At 46.9% G+C, this 17,209-nt stretch overlaps 1 protein-coding gene across 5 annotated transcripts in view; it reads left to right on the top strand.

The window, feature by feature from the left end:
• NTRK3 (neurotrophic tyrosine kinase, receptor, type 3) overlaps positions 1 to 17,209 on the top strand; it is a 355,136-nt gene that overhangs the window by 292,511 nt on the left and 45,416 nt on the right. For all 5 annotated transcript variants that reach the window (XM_012643693.1, XM_012643692.1, XM_012643690.1 and 2 more), the window contains 3 exons: positions 1,007 to 1,137; positions 8,044 to 8,216; positions 11,710 to 11,953. In XM_012643693.1, the coding sequence (XP_012499147.1) occupies positions 1,007 to 1,137; positions 8,044 to 8,216; positions 11,710 to 11,953 (548 nt within the window). The remainder of the gene's footprint in view (positions 1 to 1,006; positions 1,138 to 8,043; positions 8,217 to 11,709; positions 11,954 to 17,209) is intronic.

The following is a 17,209-nucleotide window of genomic DNA, read 5'->3' as shown; positions in this document are numbered from 1 at the left end:
TGTCACAAACCAGCTACAGTGCCAGGGTCATTACAGCCATAGGTTACCACAAGAGCCAATGTGTGTGTGCATGGTGTGTGTGCATGGTGTGTGTGAGCACAGTGTGTGTGCACGGTGTGTGTGTGTGGTGTGTATGCACCTTGTGTGTGCATAGTGTATATGTGCACAGTGTGTGTGCACTGTGTGTGTGTGCATGCGGTGTGTGCATGGTGTGTGTGTGGTGTGTATGCACGATGTGTGTGCACAATATGTGTATGTGCACGGTGTGTGTGTGTGGTGTGTATGTGCATGGGGTGTGTGCGCACGTCTGTGTGTCTTTAGTTTGTCACTGGCTCTGGGCCAAGCTCTTTATATGGATTATCTCATTTAATCCTCACAAGAATTCAGCGAGGTAAGTGTTCTTGTTAATCCCATTTTACATATGAGGAAATCAAGGCTCTGGGGTCAAATAATTTTCCCAAGTTCAAAAAACTAGTAAGGGGGATAGAGCCAGGATTCAAACCCAATTCTCGACCATACCCTGGAAACCTAACGATTCAGAGTGCGCCCGAGAACACATGGATATCACCTGGGAGTTTGTTAGAAATGTGGATTCTCAGACCCACTGAATCAGAATCTGCATTTTAACAGGATCCCTGGGGGATTCATGTGCACAATAACCATGGAGACTGCTTTATACTATCTCCAAGAACTATAGCTGATTAATCCCAGAATTCCGAGCATTTACTATCGACTCTGTTTCCTAGCAGAGGACGCTGTGGTTTAGAGAGGTTAGGGCTGGGCAGGAGCAGTGCTGAGATTCGATTCTGGGTCAGGCTCTCAAACCACCAAGCGATGGCAGTTTTCATGCCAAAGTTGGGGTGCTAGAGTTTGCCCTTCCCTGCCATGGACTCGGCGGCAGTTTCTCCACCCTAGACCCCTGCACTCTCTTATCTCCCTGGGCCACCAAATGAGGACAGGCTCCAAGGACTGACTTTGCTGCCCTCCTGTCTGTCCCCTCCTACAGATGTGCAGCACATTAAGAGGAGAGACATCGTGTTGAAGCGAGAACTGGGCGAGGGAGCCTTTGGAAAGGTCTTCCTGGCCGAGTGCTACAACCTCAGCCCAACCAAGGACAAGATGCTGGTGGCTGTGAAGGTAAACCCCAGGGGCACGTGGGCACTGGGAAGAGGTCTGGCTGAGGCCACGGGGAGGGCGGAGGGGGAGGCTCACTACATTTGAGAAGATGGTGCTTAAAATGGGCTTTCTCAGATGCAATCAGGGGACCTTGCTCCAAGGTCGGTGACGTTTCCTCTGGACCCAAACCGACTTATGTTGGCTTCAGAGGTCAAGAGCTGCGGCACTTGAGGGGGCTGTGCCTGGGAAGCAAGCTATGCCTGTGAACAGACCTGGTTTTGTTCTGGTGGCCCTGGGCTCACTGCTGTCACCCGGCTGGCCCTCCAGCCTTCTTGTGGCTCTGCAGGATGTGATGTCTATGCCTGGGCAGTCACTCGACCTTCCCTGAGGGTAGAGCTGATGCAGGTGGGCTGTTCAAGGAGGCCTGGGGAGCCACTGCTCATGGCACAGACATCACTGGGAATAGAGAGAGCTGGGGTGGGGGCAGGACAGGCAGGTGTTTGGCACTGGGAGAATAGCAGGTGAGGCTGCAGAAATTCTTAGATGCTTCCTGTGGGGGACCCAGGTTCAGACCCCAGGGGGCTGCATGCCTCGGGGTAACCTTCCCCTGGTAGCTGCTGGTGGGTCCCTTAGGCACAGGGCTTTTGTGCTTGTCAGCCACGCAGATTTGTAGCAGGAGCTGAACTGCTTGGAACAGTAGCGAAGGGACTTTGCTACTGTTACCAGTTGCCCTCCCTGACCTTTTCTCCAGTGGTGAATAACTTCTCTTTGTCAACCAATGTTGGACAGATTTTTGAACATGGTTGACACAAAAAAAGATTCAAGTAGTCTCAGTGAGACACCCGCAGGACTCTGGAGCCCTGCTCTGGAGTCTGGAGCATGGAGTGGCTTCCTTGGGTGCAGTGAGCAGGCTCCTGAGGCCAGCGTGGAGTCTGCGTGATGTCCTGAGACCTGGGCTAACAAGCGGGCCGGGAGCAAGAGACATGGCCCCCGAGAGGACATTCACCCAGACCTCAACAGTGTCCCATCTCTAGCACTGAGAGGTCTGGCCAAAACTTTGCCAGGAAGGCAGTTTCTTCTTTCTGTGACTTTTGGGTCTCTGTATTCATAGTCTTTGGTATCTGCAGATCATTTCTGTCCGCAGAGGTGTCCACCTCTTTGGGCCTCAATTTCCTTACCTGTATAATGGGAATTATAATAGCTCCTCTTCAGAATGTTGGTGATTAAATTACATAATGTGTATAAAATCCTTAACACACTGCTCGGGACTTAGTAAATGCTCGATCAGAAGTAACTGGTATTTCTTTTTGTCATCATGGTTATTGATCTTGATATTATTGAATGTGCTTAGAAGCATGACATATGACCTGCCAAGCTTGCATTGTCTAGAATAGAGGTCACCCAGCTTTTTGTCTAAAGGGCCAGATAGTAAATATTTTAGGCTTTGAGGGCCCTACTCAACTCTGCCCACGTTGTTGGAAAGCAACATAAATAATACATTAACAAATGAGGGTGGATCTTTTCCAATAAATTTTTTTTATAAAAATACACATGGTTTGCCAAACTCTGCTCTAGAAAATAAATAAGGAACTAGAATATTGCACCTTAGAAGGCTAAAGGTGATTTTTGCCGGACATTCTGTAGATAAACGTGCTCAATGTGTCTCCGTAGACCTGGGATGGTCAGATGAACAAGGGTGTCTTTAAACAGCTTGAACCAGGGATGTGGAAAGATTTCTAATTTTGTCCCTGAACTGAGAATCTGCACTGCCCCAGCACTTTTAATGTGTAGAATGACACTAATCCACTGGGTGGTCAAACATCCGTCTGGGGACTGGGGAATGAACTGGACGTTTTTGCATTTTGAGCAGGAAATGAAACGAAGGCCGAAACCCTGGGAAATGTTTCCCCTGAGTGGTCTGGCATTGAGGGGCAGTACCCAGACTGGGTATTGCAGAAAATGTGTTTCTGTTTTCATCCCTTTAAAAGGGCTTCTTTCTCTCCCCGGGTCTGGGAGCCTTGAGGAAACGAGCGCTCTGGGATTTGACATCATTTGCCAGTCAGTGGTTCCGCCTAGCGATCAGATCAGCCCTGGAGAAGCCCATCTCCTCCCTCCAGAGAACATCCCAGAAGCGGCGCTTGCTGCTGTCTCCTTAGAGTTCACTCCTTTTTGCAGCCTCCTCCCTCTTGAGTGAGTTCTCTGTTGATGCAGCTTAATTTTGTACTTCTAGAGAACACCTACAACTATAACCCACGGTTGTGTTTCCTTAAAATCGTGGTTTTAAATCAGTTGGCAAGAACGTTTTGCTCAGCAGTTGCCTTGGTGCAAGCTCGGGAGCAGATATTGCAGCCTGTTTCGTAGGTGCTGTGGCCTACTGGGGGGACAAGAGAGAAAAGGGGGGCAGGACAGGACAAAGCATCATCTGTGTATCTGTGTAGCATAAATGTGGCATTAAAATAATGTAATAGACTCGATTTTTGAATAGGTGGTGTGACTTTTAAGTAGTCACTTGACAAACAGAACACCTACATGACATTCAAACCCAGGTGACTCCCCTTCCTTCCCAGAGGAGGGAATGCAGCCCTCCTCTCCACTTTTCCTGTTTTTTCCTTCTGTCGTTTGATGCTCTGTCCCGGTGGAACCTCTGTGGCCTTCCAGCTCATGAATTCTTATTGTGCTTCAGTCTGGTCTAGAGTTTTTCCTGTCTGTGGAGGTTTTCTAACTTCGATGACCATATATTTTATTTCCAAGATTTCTAATCGGTTCTTAATTTTGTGGTTGTCTTGATTTTATTTCTCCCTGATCTTGCTGTATACCTTCTTGTTTTTTTTTTTAATTATTATTTCTTCACTCTCTTAGAGCATTTACTTATTTTAAAATTTTTCTGAGGCTATAAATAAAATTTATGTATCTGCAGGAAATTCACATTTTGGTTATTGGTGATTTTAGTCATTTGGGTTTAGCATTGTATTTCTTGCAATATGTCTGAACTTCAGCTTTGGGGTTCCTTTTGGTTTGGAGGGTTTTTTTTTTTTTGGTTTTTGTTTTGTATATTTCTAATTTCCAGTTTCAGTTACTTTAAATTGGAGCAGGAGCTTAAAACATTTGTGAAACAATCTGAATGCAGAATCTTAGAGTTTAACTATATTCCCAGTTTTTAAATAGTTTCTCTTGCCACTCTTGACAATATTTTTAACCATTGACTTTTAGCAGGTCGTTCAAAAGCATTCATCCTAGATTCCATAAAAACTCCCCATCCTGTACTCATATTTCATTGGTTTCTAGAACATTTCATTACGTTAAGTAATTACACTAACAGGTTTAACTGTCATGAATGAATTTGGGAACCATCATAGCTGACTCTCAATAAGCCCCTTTCTGGGACAGAAGCATCTCCCTGGATCTCCAACTAGCAGGCAGTGCTCGGGGGCTCATGCTCTGCAGAGGTCCTGGGCAGTGCCAGCTAATCTGGCCAGTCAGGTAGACACAGCTCAGTGGAGAGTTTTTCTGACCAAAGGGACAGCAAAGGCCCTAAGGCACGTAAAAGCTGCGAGGGCACAAGGGACAGAAAGGCTGGTGAGACTGAAGCAAAATGACCGAGGGAGGAGGAGTGTGGGGAAGCGAGGAGACAGAGAGAGATGGGGAGAGCAGACCTTTAGAGGCCAATGCTGAGTTAAGGAGTTTGAGTTTTATCCTAAAAACAGCGGGAAGCCAATGTCAGTGATAACTACCCATCTTCCTCCCTGGTAAGGTTGTTTCGGAATCTCACCAAGGGGAAGTGACATTGGATTTTGAGGGACTAAAAGAAAGGTGATGTTTATAATTAAAGGGGGTTGATTGTGCATGTGTACATTTACCCATTTAGGACTTTGAACATTTAGGAATGTGTATATCCCTATGTGTATGATAAAATGGGTTTCAGGACATTAATGAAACCTGAAACGGAACATCTTTTGAAATACATCCCCCAACAGAAGAAAAGAACAATGGAAGGCAGCAGAACCCTTAGGTTGGACAAGATGAAGATGCGAAGTGACTCTGAAGGAGCTGGGAGCTGTTGAGAAGTTTGTGTTCTTGGTGTCCAGCCTGCTTCCCTTGCACCCAGTGAAACAGCCTTCCCGAAACCCTTCTCCCAGGGCAGGAGGTGGACATGAGATCCGGTGCACACAGAAGGAAAGACAGGAAGGAAAACATCCCCAAACTTTGGAGGAAAGAGGGAGAGAGAAGGAGGGCAAATCCCAGCTCTCTTTGCCCTGTGGATATTGCCAGGAGCTGGGAACCCTATTGGGAAGGCTGGGGAAGGGGTGCAGAAGACGAGAATTGCACCCCACCTCCCAAATGGGGAACTCACATCTGCCTGGCAGTGCAGGGTGCCAGCCTGGGGGACGCTGGTGGGTACCGCTCGGGAGCTGAGAACGGAAATATCCCATGGATGTCACTGACGTCCAGACTGTGGGAGAGGATGATTTAAAGAGATGGAGAGAGGCCATTTGGCTGGCCCCAAATTTGATCTACTTCTCCCTCTCATAAATCTGGAGTTCACATAAATCTTTATATTCTCCAATCCCACCCATGCTGGGTTCCTTCCCCCACCCCTTCTTTTTCTTCATGAAAATAAATAAATCACTCTCAGTCACCCTATACCCACGCCCCAGCCCGAGCAGCTCAGGGCTGCTGCCAGGAGCTGGGTCACCGGGAGAGGCTCTCTCTCACCATGGTGCTCTGACTTGACAAATGTCTTTGCTCTGGTTGTGGGTGGACACCACAGCCTGTTCCTTTATTATTAAGTAGCTTCCCAGAGTGAGCGGCTGCAGCTGAAGGTGAGAGCACATAGAATCAGGTCTGGGACAGACCAGCGATGGGCTGATAGAATGAACCTCTCACTTTTGTCCTTGGCCTGTCCTGCAAGACTGGAGCCGTCACTGGGCCTGGCCGCTCTGCTGGGAGCCCATGGCCCTCGCCTCTCCTGACCCTCTCCTCTGCATTCCCACGTCTTTTCATTCCTCTGCCCACCATGCCCTTGGGGACCTGCCTAGTGACTAATTCATCTGATACATTAACTCGGGCAGGCTTGCTGGGCAGGAAAGTATCCCGGGCTGCAGACCCAAGCTATTGCTTGTTGCATGATCTTGAGCAAGCCACTGCCCCATTCTGAACCTCAGTTTTCTCATCCGTAAGATGGGAAAGTTATACTAGATAACTTTCAACATTTTCGTCAGCGGTAGAATCATTTAATCTAGCACTTATTTGTGAAACCTCAAAATTTTAAAAAAGAATGGAAGGTGGTGCTTTCTGAAGTTGGAGTGGGGATTGATCTCTGTCTGAGAGACCAAGCACCCCTTGATGACCCTAGAGGCATTGCTACGGACATTTGGAGCACTGTGAAGCCCACCGGGAGATCACTGAGGTCCACTCCAACTCCAGGTTTCTATCATTCAAGATGTGTGAATGTAGGCTGATTCCTAGACAGCTGTGCCTCAGTTTCTCCAACTCCTGAAATGAGCAGGTGGGAGCAGATAGTACCTAGGGCCCTTTTCATGCTGGGAGTCCATCATCTCTGATGTGTGCTAGTGACTGGGAAATTTGATGGGCCCCTAGATGCACTTCTTTTTGCAGAATCACCCTATCACAGTGCTAGAGCCAAGGCAGCCCTGTAGATACCAGCTGATGGGACTATAGCCGCAGGAGGAAGGGCACTGGCTAGGGAGGCCTTTCAGCACTTTGTGATCTACAGGAGGGGTCCATCTGCCTGAATAGCTAGAAAAGTCCAGGTGCCCAGCAAAGAGAATGCAAACAGATCTCCAGTCTGTCTAGATTTTCATGAACCTGAGAATGGTTAGTGAAAATTTGCCAGATGTTGTGTCCATTGAGGTGAGTGGATGTTTGGCTTATTTGCCTTCTGACCTCGTGGGGAGGCTGGGGAGGCTGGAGAAATGTGGGAGCCTACCTACGCAGGCTGCTCCCCCAGCAGCAGGGCCCCACCCCTTCACAGGCCATCCTCCATCCTGGCCAGCGTTGCAGGGTCCCCAGATGTGCTCAAAGCCATCAGCATTGGTCTTGTGGCCCTCTTCTGGTGCCAGGAAATTCACATTTGTTACTTAAGGTCTTCCTGGGTGTACTAATCTTCCTGGGCCCTACAGAAAGTGGCGTGGTCTGCAGTCACCCTCACATCTGGGTCTCCCATCCCTACAAAGGCTGAATCCTGGCATTGTGGTGGCCTCCAGATGCTGACCTTCCCGTCCTGCACTGGGCTTCTGTGGCGCTCTGCCTGGTGCTGGCGTATCTGAGGCTTCTGTTCATGAACTGCCATTTCCATAGCTGCCTCCTTCCAAGGCTTCCTCCAGCCCCTACCAGGAGAACACAAGTGCCTTTTAGAAGCCAAGGTGCTCACTCTCCTCCACAGATATAAACTCCTTCACAATCTAAAAGCAAAGACTCAAAAGGACAAGATGACTTTATGACTTTGGTTGTGTGCCCGATTTCCAGTAGGCTATGGGCATGTGCTAATTCACAAAGCCAAGGCAAGTGTTTTCACTCTGTTTATTTTAGCTGTGGGGCCCTTTCTTCAGAGGAGCCAAGGAGCAGGGGCTCTGGCCAGGCCCTCCACCTCCCAGCCCCTCCCTCCATCCACACTCATCTCTGAGGAAGCCTGGTGGCTCTGAGACGGACATATTTGAAATCGCCAGTGAGCGCAAGGGATGTGGGTGTGGGTGTCAGGAAGTGGGTTTCTATTTCTACAGGGATCGAAATGCTCGAGGAGGAAGGGGTCAGGCCTTGCAGCTGTAATTGAGCTTCATTGTCTTTAAACTCCACTTAAAATCATATTTATTGGGAACCCAGAAGTGTGTGGTGCCAGGTTTCTTCCCAGGAGAAAAGACAGCCTGCTGACTGTAGTTGCTCAAAGCTGGTGTCCTGTGTTGTTCCCAGGCCCTGAAGGACCCCACCTTGGCTGCCCGGAAGGATTTCCAGAGGGAGGCTGAGCTGCTCACCAACCTGCAGCACGAGCACATCGTCAAGTTCTACGGAGTGTGCGGCGATGGGGACCCCCTCATCATGGTCTTTGAGTACATGAAGCATGGGGACCTGAACAAGTTCCTCAGGTAAGCGCGGATTGTCGTCCCCTCACTGCCGACCCCTGGCCCACCGAACCCCTGGGGTTTTCTCTGGAGCCAGAAATCACACTTCCCCCTGTGAACACTTAAGTCCGAGGAAGAGGAATGAGAAGCCCACTGTTATTCCTACACATCTCCTTAGCAGGTGGATGCAGGCCTTTGTCCCTGATTTCTAGGGGAAACAAGTTGAGGATGCCATGACAAGTAACCTATACTCTTCTTCCTGATTCCAAGATGCACTGAGAAGAAAGGAAGGGTCTGAGATGGGTCCAGGGAGGACCAGGAGGACCCGCCAGCCCGTGGCTAAGGTTCTAGGGCCACCCTTCCGCAGTGGTGCAAATAGCTTTCCCCCTTGGTGTCCTACATTTCTCACGTGCAAAGTGAGGCTCGTACCTTACACTCCTCCTGGAGACCTTCTTGCCAGAGACTTTTTGATGATGAAAAAGAAGGTACAAGGTTATGAGCTCATCAGGAGACAGAGATGATTGAAGAAAAGGGGGCAAGTTTTTTTTGGGTAAATGTTAGAACTGTGATGTCTAGCATGGTGGCCACACATGGCTATTTTAACTTAGAATTACATAAAGAAAGTTCAATAAAACATAAAAATTCAGTTCCTTGGCTGCACTAGCCACATTTCAAGTACTCATCAGCCACATGTGGATAGTTTCTGCTGTATTGGGCAGTGCACTATAAACATTTCCATCAGTAGAAAGTTCTAATGGATAGCACTGTTCTAGAAAGAATGGATTTGTTGTAAGAAGGGTTTCCCCAAGCCTCGAGCAAGATCATCTAGACTTTGAGAGGCTCTTGATGAAACCGGTAAGAGATGGGAACCCCAGCCAGAAGTTCTGGATGAAGTTTGAGGGTGCGGATCGATGTCCCTTCCCCAGCGAAGACAGCATCTCTCACTAGTGCAGAGTTAGGACTTCTCTACCTTCCACAGCTGCCACTTGTGAATAGCGCACAGATGTGGAAGGGGCAGCCCTGTGAAGGTCTGTGGAACCCAGCGTCTCAGGAAGCAGGTTGTACATTAGGGGTGTATTCTCTGCCACAGCCACCATTTGAATCCCATGACTGAGAATGAGATTTCCTAAGTTCAAATGTAAGCTATAGCAGGCTCTAGCCCACTCACCAAAAACTGATAAGCATCCCCTTGAAGTGGGACACTCGATAGCGTTTTATGGTTTTGAGGAAGCAAGGGAAAGAGTTGGTACCAGGTAACAGACTGGAGAAGTCTTTGGAGCACTGCTTACACACCGAGTTTCCAAAAAATGGCCCTGGAGGCATCCAAAGTACCTGCAGGATGTCCTAAGCCTCCTAAACCTGGAGTCACAATGAAATTGATTCTTTTCCTGGAGAACTCCATCCTTAGCATAAAACAGACTTGGTTCACATCCCAGATTTGTCATGTCTTAGTTACAACTAGAGCAAGTTATTAAGCCTTAATTTTCTCTCCTAGAAAACATGACTATTAATAACCGCTTCACAGAGTTGTTACTGTGAATATTAGGTGACTATATATGTCTAAGGCCTAGACAAGTCTTACACGTAACTCAGTGTTCAGCCAGTGGTAGCTGCTCTTGAAGTTATTACTATTATTATTTTAGGAGAACTGAGTCATGGTAGCCTCTAATCCAGGCGACAGTCTTTCTCCATACTCAGGACCTTCCTGCCCCTGTGCTTCTGTTCCCTTGGGGTCCGAGGGCCATCACACCCTCTCCATAGATGCAGCAGTGCCTTCAGCCCCAAGTGCCACCAGCAAGGCTACAGAGAGCTCCTGGGTGCCTCTCTGTACCGGTGTCACACGTGCTAAAAAGGAAAAGAAAGGAAAAGGGAGTAGAAAGGAGATAAAGAGAGACTAGAGGAAAGGCAAGGGGTGGGAGAAACGAAAGTAGGAAGAAAAATCAGCACAAAAGAAACAGAAAGGAGTACATAAGGTGAGCACAGCGCCAGTGTCAGATAACACACCCCCTCCTTCCCCTGGCAGACAGCAGAGGGAAGACGTGCATGTGAGCACACTTCTGCCAGGACTCCATGACACTCCTAAGACCTCTGTGTCTCTCTGTGGGGTCCCTTCCTAAAGACAGCATGGGGGAGTCTATGCAAACTAAAACCCAACAGCTTTCCTGGGAAATTTTTTGCAACACAATCTGGGCTTTAGCCTCCACTGGAGCAGATTCCCAGTAGATGCCATTGTCTGTCTCCCTGGGCACTATCAGTCAGGGGTGAGCTTCCCCAGAACACTCGGGGGCAAGAAGCTCTTAGCAACAGGCCCCAGGAACCCTTCTCCAGAGGTGGCGTGCGGGCTGCTCTCACAAACACAGCCTCTGGGACCCCCACACTGGTGCTGCTCACTCTCGCATCTCCAAGTTGGTGGTGCTCAGAGGCAGGCTGGAATGTGCTCTCCTGGTAGAGTGAAGGGGGAGCTCACCTGCTGACCCCCCTTCCTTGTGAGCTGAGGTAGCACTTCTCCTTCTGACGAGTGAGGTAGGCAGAGCCCACTGGAGACAGTAAAACGAATGTGTTTGTATTTAATGGTGCCTTTCAGTGGAAATTGGAGAAGCAGTAAAGTGGGCAGAGGCCTTGCCGTGCACCAGGGCTCCTTGGCCCACAATTGCATAAATAAGGGCCCCGGTGTGGTTACGGCTCACTGGGCTTTCTGGAGAAAAAAGTGAACGATAAAAGTGACCCATAAGACAGGGTGAGGTGTTAGGGTAACAAATCAGACCTTGATTTGGGATGGAGGGGGTGCTGGGGCCCTCAGACCTCTGCTTCAGGGTCAGAAGGTCTCTCTATCCAGTGCAGCTACCACAAGGAGTTACCCAGTGCTGAGCCGTGTAGTGGAGTTGTTAGGAGTGTGGACTTAGTAGTGTCCCTCTGCCACTCAGAGCTGGACCACTGGCCAGCGCATCAGCTCTGGGAGCATGTGGGAAATGCAAATAAATGAGCTCACCTAGCCAATCAGAATCCAGGGCAGGGCCTGGGAATATATTGTAACAAACACTCCTGATGTTCTTTTGAAAGCTCTTGTTTACAGCCACATGTCTGGTTTCATCTTTGTTTCAAAACTGCATTGGGAGGATTAAGTGAATTGCTGTATTTAAAACAATCAGAGCAGAGCTTGGTAAATAGGAAGGGCTATGTGAGAGTTAGCAGTGGTTGTTTTATCACTTATCCTGTAATAGACATCTAGCAACTGGGAAACCCCTGGGTAACAGTGAAACATTAAAAAGAGTAGGTTTGTGCCCTGTTCCATTTGAGTATGTCTGCTGCCATCCTGGTTGGGAATCAGGTTGTGGAGTTTCACTCATACCCACACTTAGATAATATAATTTCCAATAGATGGAAGTAGGCCATAGGCAGGCTGGGAAAGGACATTTCATTCATTTCTGTGGGGCATTCCAGAGGACTGGGGACCAGGAAGGCCTTTCCCTTGATCTCCTGATTTCTCTCTGCTTCCCTTCTCTCCACCTCCTCACAGGGCCCATGGGCCAGATGCAATGATCCTTGTGGATGGGCAGCCACGCCAGGCCAAGGGCGAGCTAGGGCTCTCCCAAATGCTCCACATCGCCAGTCAGATCGCCTCAGGCATGGTGTACCTGGCCTCCCAGCACTTCGTGCATCGGGACCTGGCCACCAGGAACTGCCTGGTTGGAGCTAACCTGCTGGTGAAGATTGGAGACTTTGGCATGTCCAGAGATGTCTACAGCACTGATTACTACAGGGTAAGGTGACTTTCCCAGCTGTAGGACTCAGTGGCAGAGCTAACGCCTTGCTTACATGTCTTTGTCATTGTCCATTAACCCTGTCACTTTGGTACACACATATACACACCTATGCCAAACATGCACTCAATAGTTACCCTGTGGCAACTTCTGGATCTTGACATACCTGTTTGCTAGTTTCTCAATAGCCCACCCTCTTTCCTCTTGGACATTGGGCTGGACTGTATCTGTACACTGCAATAACATATGCATTGTGTTCTTATTTGCATCACTATTCATGCTTCATGTAAACATACTCATACATATATACGTGTATGCCCAAACATACACCCAGATAAGCCCAACTTGCTGCTACATTTTGACATTTCCCAACCCAGTCCCCAATTTAGCCTCACCCATGACACATTTTAGTCTCTGAAATTATCTTGTGACCACATAAGGATCATCTTGTTTACAAAGGTAGATCTTGATGAGAAGAGAAACTCAAAGTAAAATAGAAAAACTGGTTAACATATTGCTGAGTAATCCCAATGGCTTAGGAAAGATGAATAAGCATGTTTTCTGTTTCCAGCTTTGGAGAGAGGACAGGTTGGGCCTTAGCAAGAGCTTTCTGATGCTGCAGGGCATCATCCTGCTCAGTGTCGCTTCCAAGCAGTTGTCCACTTTACATTAACAGGTGTCATATTTTGCTCCCAGAATCATTTATTCCTTGGAGTCTTTGGGAATCTCCTTTCCATGGATCATGGAGTGGTTCTGAAAATGTTGTTATTTCCAGAGAAAGGATGAGTGGCCATAAGTATCACTTATCCCAGAAAGGAGAAATGTGGGTGCACCCTGAGACACAGAGATGGGATAACTTCTGCAAACTGAGGGGGGGGCAGATACCTTGAAGATTGGAAGATTTATTGCTGGAGCATCAAATGAATGGGGGAGGAGTCTGGATAGGTGGTATAAGGAGAGAGTGAGAGTGTTTTGGTGGACAAGGAGTGTCTTAGTCCATCTGGGCTGCTATAACATGACACCATAAATGGGGTGGCTTGCAAACAGCAGAAATTTATTTCTCGTGGTTCTGGAGGCTGGGAAGTTCAAGATCAAGGCACCAACAGATTCAATGTCTGGTGAGGGTCCACTTCTTGGTTCATAGATGGCCACCTTCTTGCTGTGTCCTCACATGGCAGAAGGGGCAAAAGATCTTTCTGGGGTCTCTTTTATAGGAAAACATCCTATTCATGAGGACATCATCCTCATAACCCAATCACCCCTTAAAGCCTCCACTTCCTAATACTATCACCTTGGGGCTTAAGTTTCAACATATGAATTTTGGGGGACACATTCAGTCTATAGCCAGGGGCATGGAAGCCATTTGTCTCATCTTCTCTGTAGAAATGAATGATTATATTGTAAGTCAAAAAGCTCAGATAGCAGTGTCCTGAGCATGGTGGACCAGGAGGCTGGGAAATTGAGGTTAGTGTGTGCCACTAAGTTCTATTTGGGTGCTCCTGATGGATTTGCCTAAAATGATATCACCCAGACATTAGAACTGACCACTCAAGACACTTCATTTTAGCAAAGTCTCAGACAAAAATGTAATGTTTGAGAAATGATCTTTGTGGTTAGAAAGTGACTTATTCATGGTACAACCTAAGGATGGCAGATATATACCATCACGAGAGAACATGAGGCAAAGCAGACCAAAGGTGGGGAAAGTAGAATGTCCACAGCAAACGGGGCAGGTTCTCTAGCCACTTGCCTTGGCCATTATCCTCAGGTGTGGAAAAGGGGGCATGATTTGGCAGTAGCCTCAGACTGTTGGCCAGGGCAGACCTGCCAGGAAGTATCACAGTGGAGTCTTTATTGTCTAGACCATATTTTCCAGTCTTTTCCAAGTGAGGCATTGCTGTGGTTACTAAGGAGCCCATGGGTCATAGATTTCTTAGAGTCTAGCTGAAGTTGGCACTGTTTAATTGCCTTTGCACTCTATGTAATGGGGTTTGCTGGCCTATCTAACTAAGCTCAGATTTATGTTGTGAAAGCATGGGATGGCTTATTGTTTTTTGTGGGTTTTTTTTCCTGTGCAAGGCAAATGTTTGATTAGGCCAAGCTGGTATCTACTTACTAGATTCCCCAGGGTCTTGGGAAACAATGTCTGACTAGAATGTGCAAACTGGTCTTTCAAACTTGCTTCTAGGTGTGCACTTGGTATTTCTCGATTCTGATTTAAAATAGAGAAAACAAACAATAAAAAGATCACACCTCTAAATGATACTTCTTTGCCCTTGCTTTGACAGTTGTGAGCTGTCGCTCTTTATGCCTGGAAGAATTACAAGGAATAAATCTACCTCATTTCTGTAGGTGCCAGGGCAGATTGGAATTTAAGGAAGGGAGACTGAGATGGGAAAATGTGCACACTCCAGGTATCCTCGATTTCTTCTTCATGGGTTCTAAGCCAGGTGTTAGCTGAGGCCAGCTGGCTTGAAATGTACATCTGTGGTCCCAAAGAAGTGTGAATAAGAAAGCATAGCTATTACAGTAAAAGCTCAGCACCCACCATTGGAAAACTGTGTATTCCACTAATGGTGGGTAGATATTAGATTCTCATATTCAAAGACCGCTTGTAGCATAACTTCATGTTCCCTAACTCATAATGTACTAATGTATATTAATACATACCTCTTCCTACCCTACTTTTCTGTAAAAATGAAAGGCTGAAGTAGATTTTCCTGATGTCACATCAAAATGAAACCCAAAGTCTTATTATCTACATCAGAAGACATTGGGGTGACAAGAGAATTCTTGGATTTGGGCCCAATCTTACCTGTGTTCACATCCTAATGTGTGACCACCATTAGCCATCATGTGACCTCAATGCATTTTTTTCTAACCTTTGTTTAATTTTCCTATTTTTAAAATGAGGACAGAAATATTCACTCGGTAGAGTTATGTTGATGTTAAGCAAGTTAATTTGTATAAAGAGCCTGTAATAAATACTTACTGGATAAACTTTTATTTATAGTATCTTACTAGTCCCACTCACACCCAAGGCAAAAATACCCCAGGGATAATCTTATTTCTATATGCAATTCCTGGGGCAGAGAGAGGGATTCCCTGACCACTGGAAAATAAACTAGATCATGCAGCTACCTCAGAGGAGTAGGATCTTTGAGTTGATCATACCAGGAAAATGTCTTTCTTAAGGTTTCAACTTATATAGAAATACTATGTCATTAGTACTTGCCTCTTCTTCTGGTAAGAGTTTATATGGTCCTGCTCATGAATCTTACAGCTAAGTTCACATTCAGGTGATTTATTTGAGAGTTTTTTGTTCAGTATACACTGGCTGAGGCCTTGGGGGAATGCTGTGATTTATCAGATAGTGAGAACACTATGAAGGATTTGCTCTACGAGCTGACACCCCGGGACAGGTTTGCACCTGTCTGCTACCACCGATTACTCAAATCAGCTGGGCCTAAGAGTTTGCTGGATTCACATGCTAAATGTAGATAATCCAGGCATGTGTGTGTGTGTGTGCGTGTGTGTGTGTGTGTGTGTGTGTTTGCCTGCCCAGTGCAAATTCCAGCGTGTGCACAGGAGGGCAGAGGGAGAAGTGGAGATAAACTCCTTCTTACATTCTTTCTTTTTCATTTTTAATTTCTTAAAACAAAGAAGCACCATCTGGCTCGTGCATAAGTGGTATGCAAGTGACTTACAAAGGTGAACTGCCTGATTTCTGTTACGCATCTAAAGAGGGAAACAAATATGCCCTCAACAGCGCAGCAGAGCGACTTGTTCTCTCTTTCAGATGGTCACAAAGACAGACACCTTTTCCTCCTGTGTATCTTTGACTCCATGCTTCCAGGATTACTTTTAAACTGGCTTGACAAGGGTGGATTTTTGATACTGTTATACCTTTCTCAGAACATCAGAGAACACTAAGAGGTTGGAGGTCACATCTAGAATTGAAGTTTCAAACATCCTAAAGGGGAGGAGGTTGGGATTCCTGAAACAAATGTTTCAGATGTTTTGATTTGGGTGAGGGGGCAACAATGTACTGAGATCAAGGAGGAATGTGATGAGAGGGGATTGGTGCTCTGATCCTACTGATCCAGAGGGCCAGGAGTGTGCCCTTCTGTTTGCCCTGATGTCCTGTGTGCCTGGTGCTTTGCAGACAACCAATAAAAATATGAATGGATGAAATCAGAAATGGAATTTGCAGTTAGGCAGGAAGTGGGTCAGGCCATTCCAAGAGAAACCTAGACAGGAGATCAGATCCCCACCAAGGTGGGGTGAGCCCATGCAGATGATGTGGTGAATCCGGACTCAGGTGGCAGGAACAAGTTTCATCCAAAGACATAGCTGTGTAATAGTATCTGGGGAGAATATTCAGAATGTTCAGAGGAGGCATGTGAGTGGTGGTTGGAGTCAGGGATGACCCATTTGCGGTCAAAAGTAGGGTTCTGATAAGGGATAGAGCCAAGTGTCTAGAAGATGAGGAGGGAAGTATGCCAAAATCCAGACAGACACACAGGTGGGGACCGTGTGGCAGGTCTGGCAGCTAGGAGCAAGGCCCTGGGGTCTGAGCTAGAGACGCTGGCTCCTGGAAACTCTTGGAAAGATGATAACAGTAATCCTTAAGACGTGGGATTATTTAGAAGAAGTTAATCTGGATGGGAGAATATTTGACTTTGTGGATGTCATGGCACCCCACTGCAGTGATGGAAATTGCAGGCTCTTGGGCCCACACTGCCTGGGTTTGAATCTCTGCTCCTGTAATTCCTGGCTATGTTACCCTGGGCAAGTTACTTACCCTTTCTATGCCTCCAGCTGTAAGATGGGCTAATAGCCTCTATCTCGTGCATTTGATGTAAGGACTAACAATTAACATAAAGCTCTTAGGATGAATAATGTGCAATAAATATTATTGTCTTAGTCTGTTTTGTGTTACTATAGCAGAATACCACAGATTGGGTAATTTATTTAAAAAAGAAATTTTCTCGCAGTTCTGGAGGCTGGGAAGTCCAAGATTGAGGGGCCACATTTGGTGAGGGCCTTCTTGCTGTGTTATAAGATGGTGGAAGGCATCACATGGCAAGAGACCAAAAGAGGGCTGAACTCACTTTTGTAACAAATGCACTTTTGTAATAATGAACCCACTCCTCTGAGAACAATACGAATCTAGGCATGAGGGCAGAGTCCTCCTAACTTAACCTCTTAAAGTTTCCACCTCTCAACACTGCTGCATTGAGGATTAAGTTTCCA

Source organism: Propithecus coquereli, unplaced genomic scaffold, assembly GCF_000956105.1.
Source record: "Propithecus coquereli isolate 6110/MARCELLA unplaced genomic scaffold, Pcoq_1.0 Scaffold20, whole genome shotgun sequence".
NCBI lineage: Eukaryota > Metazoa > Chordata > Mammalia > Primates > Indriidae > Propithecus > Propithecus coquereli.
The sequence above is the reverse complement of the archived record's forward strand: the minus strand, read 5'-3'. Positions and strand labels throughout refer to the sequence as shown.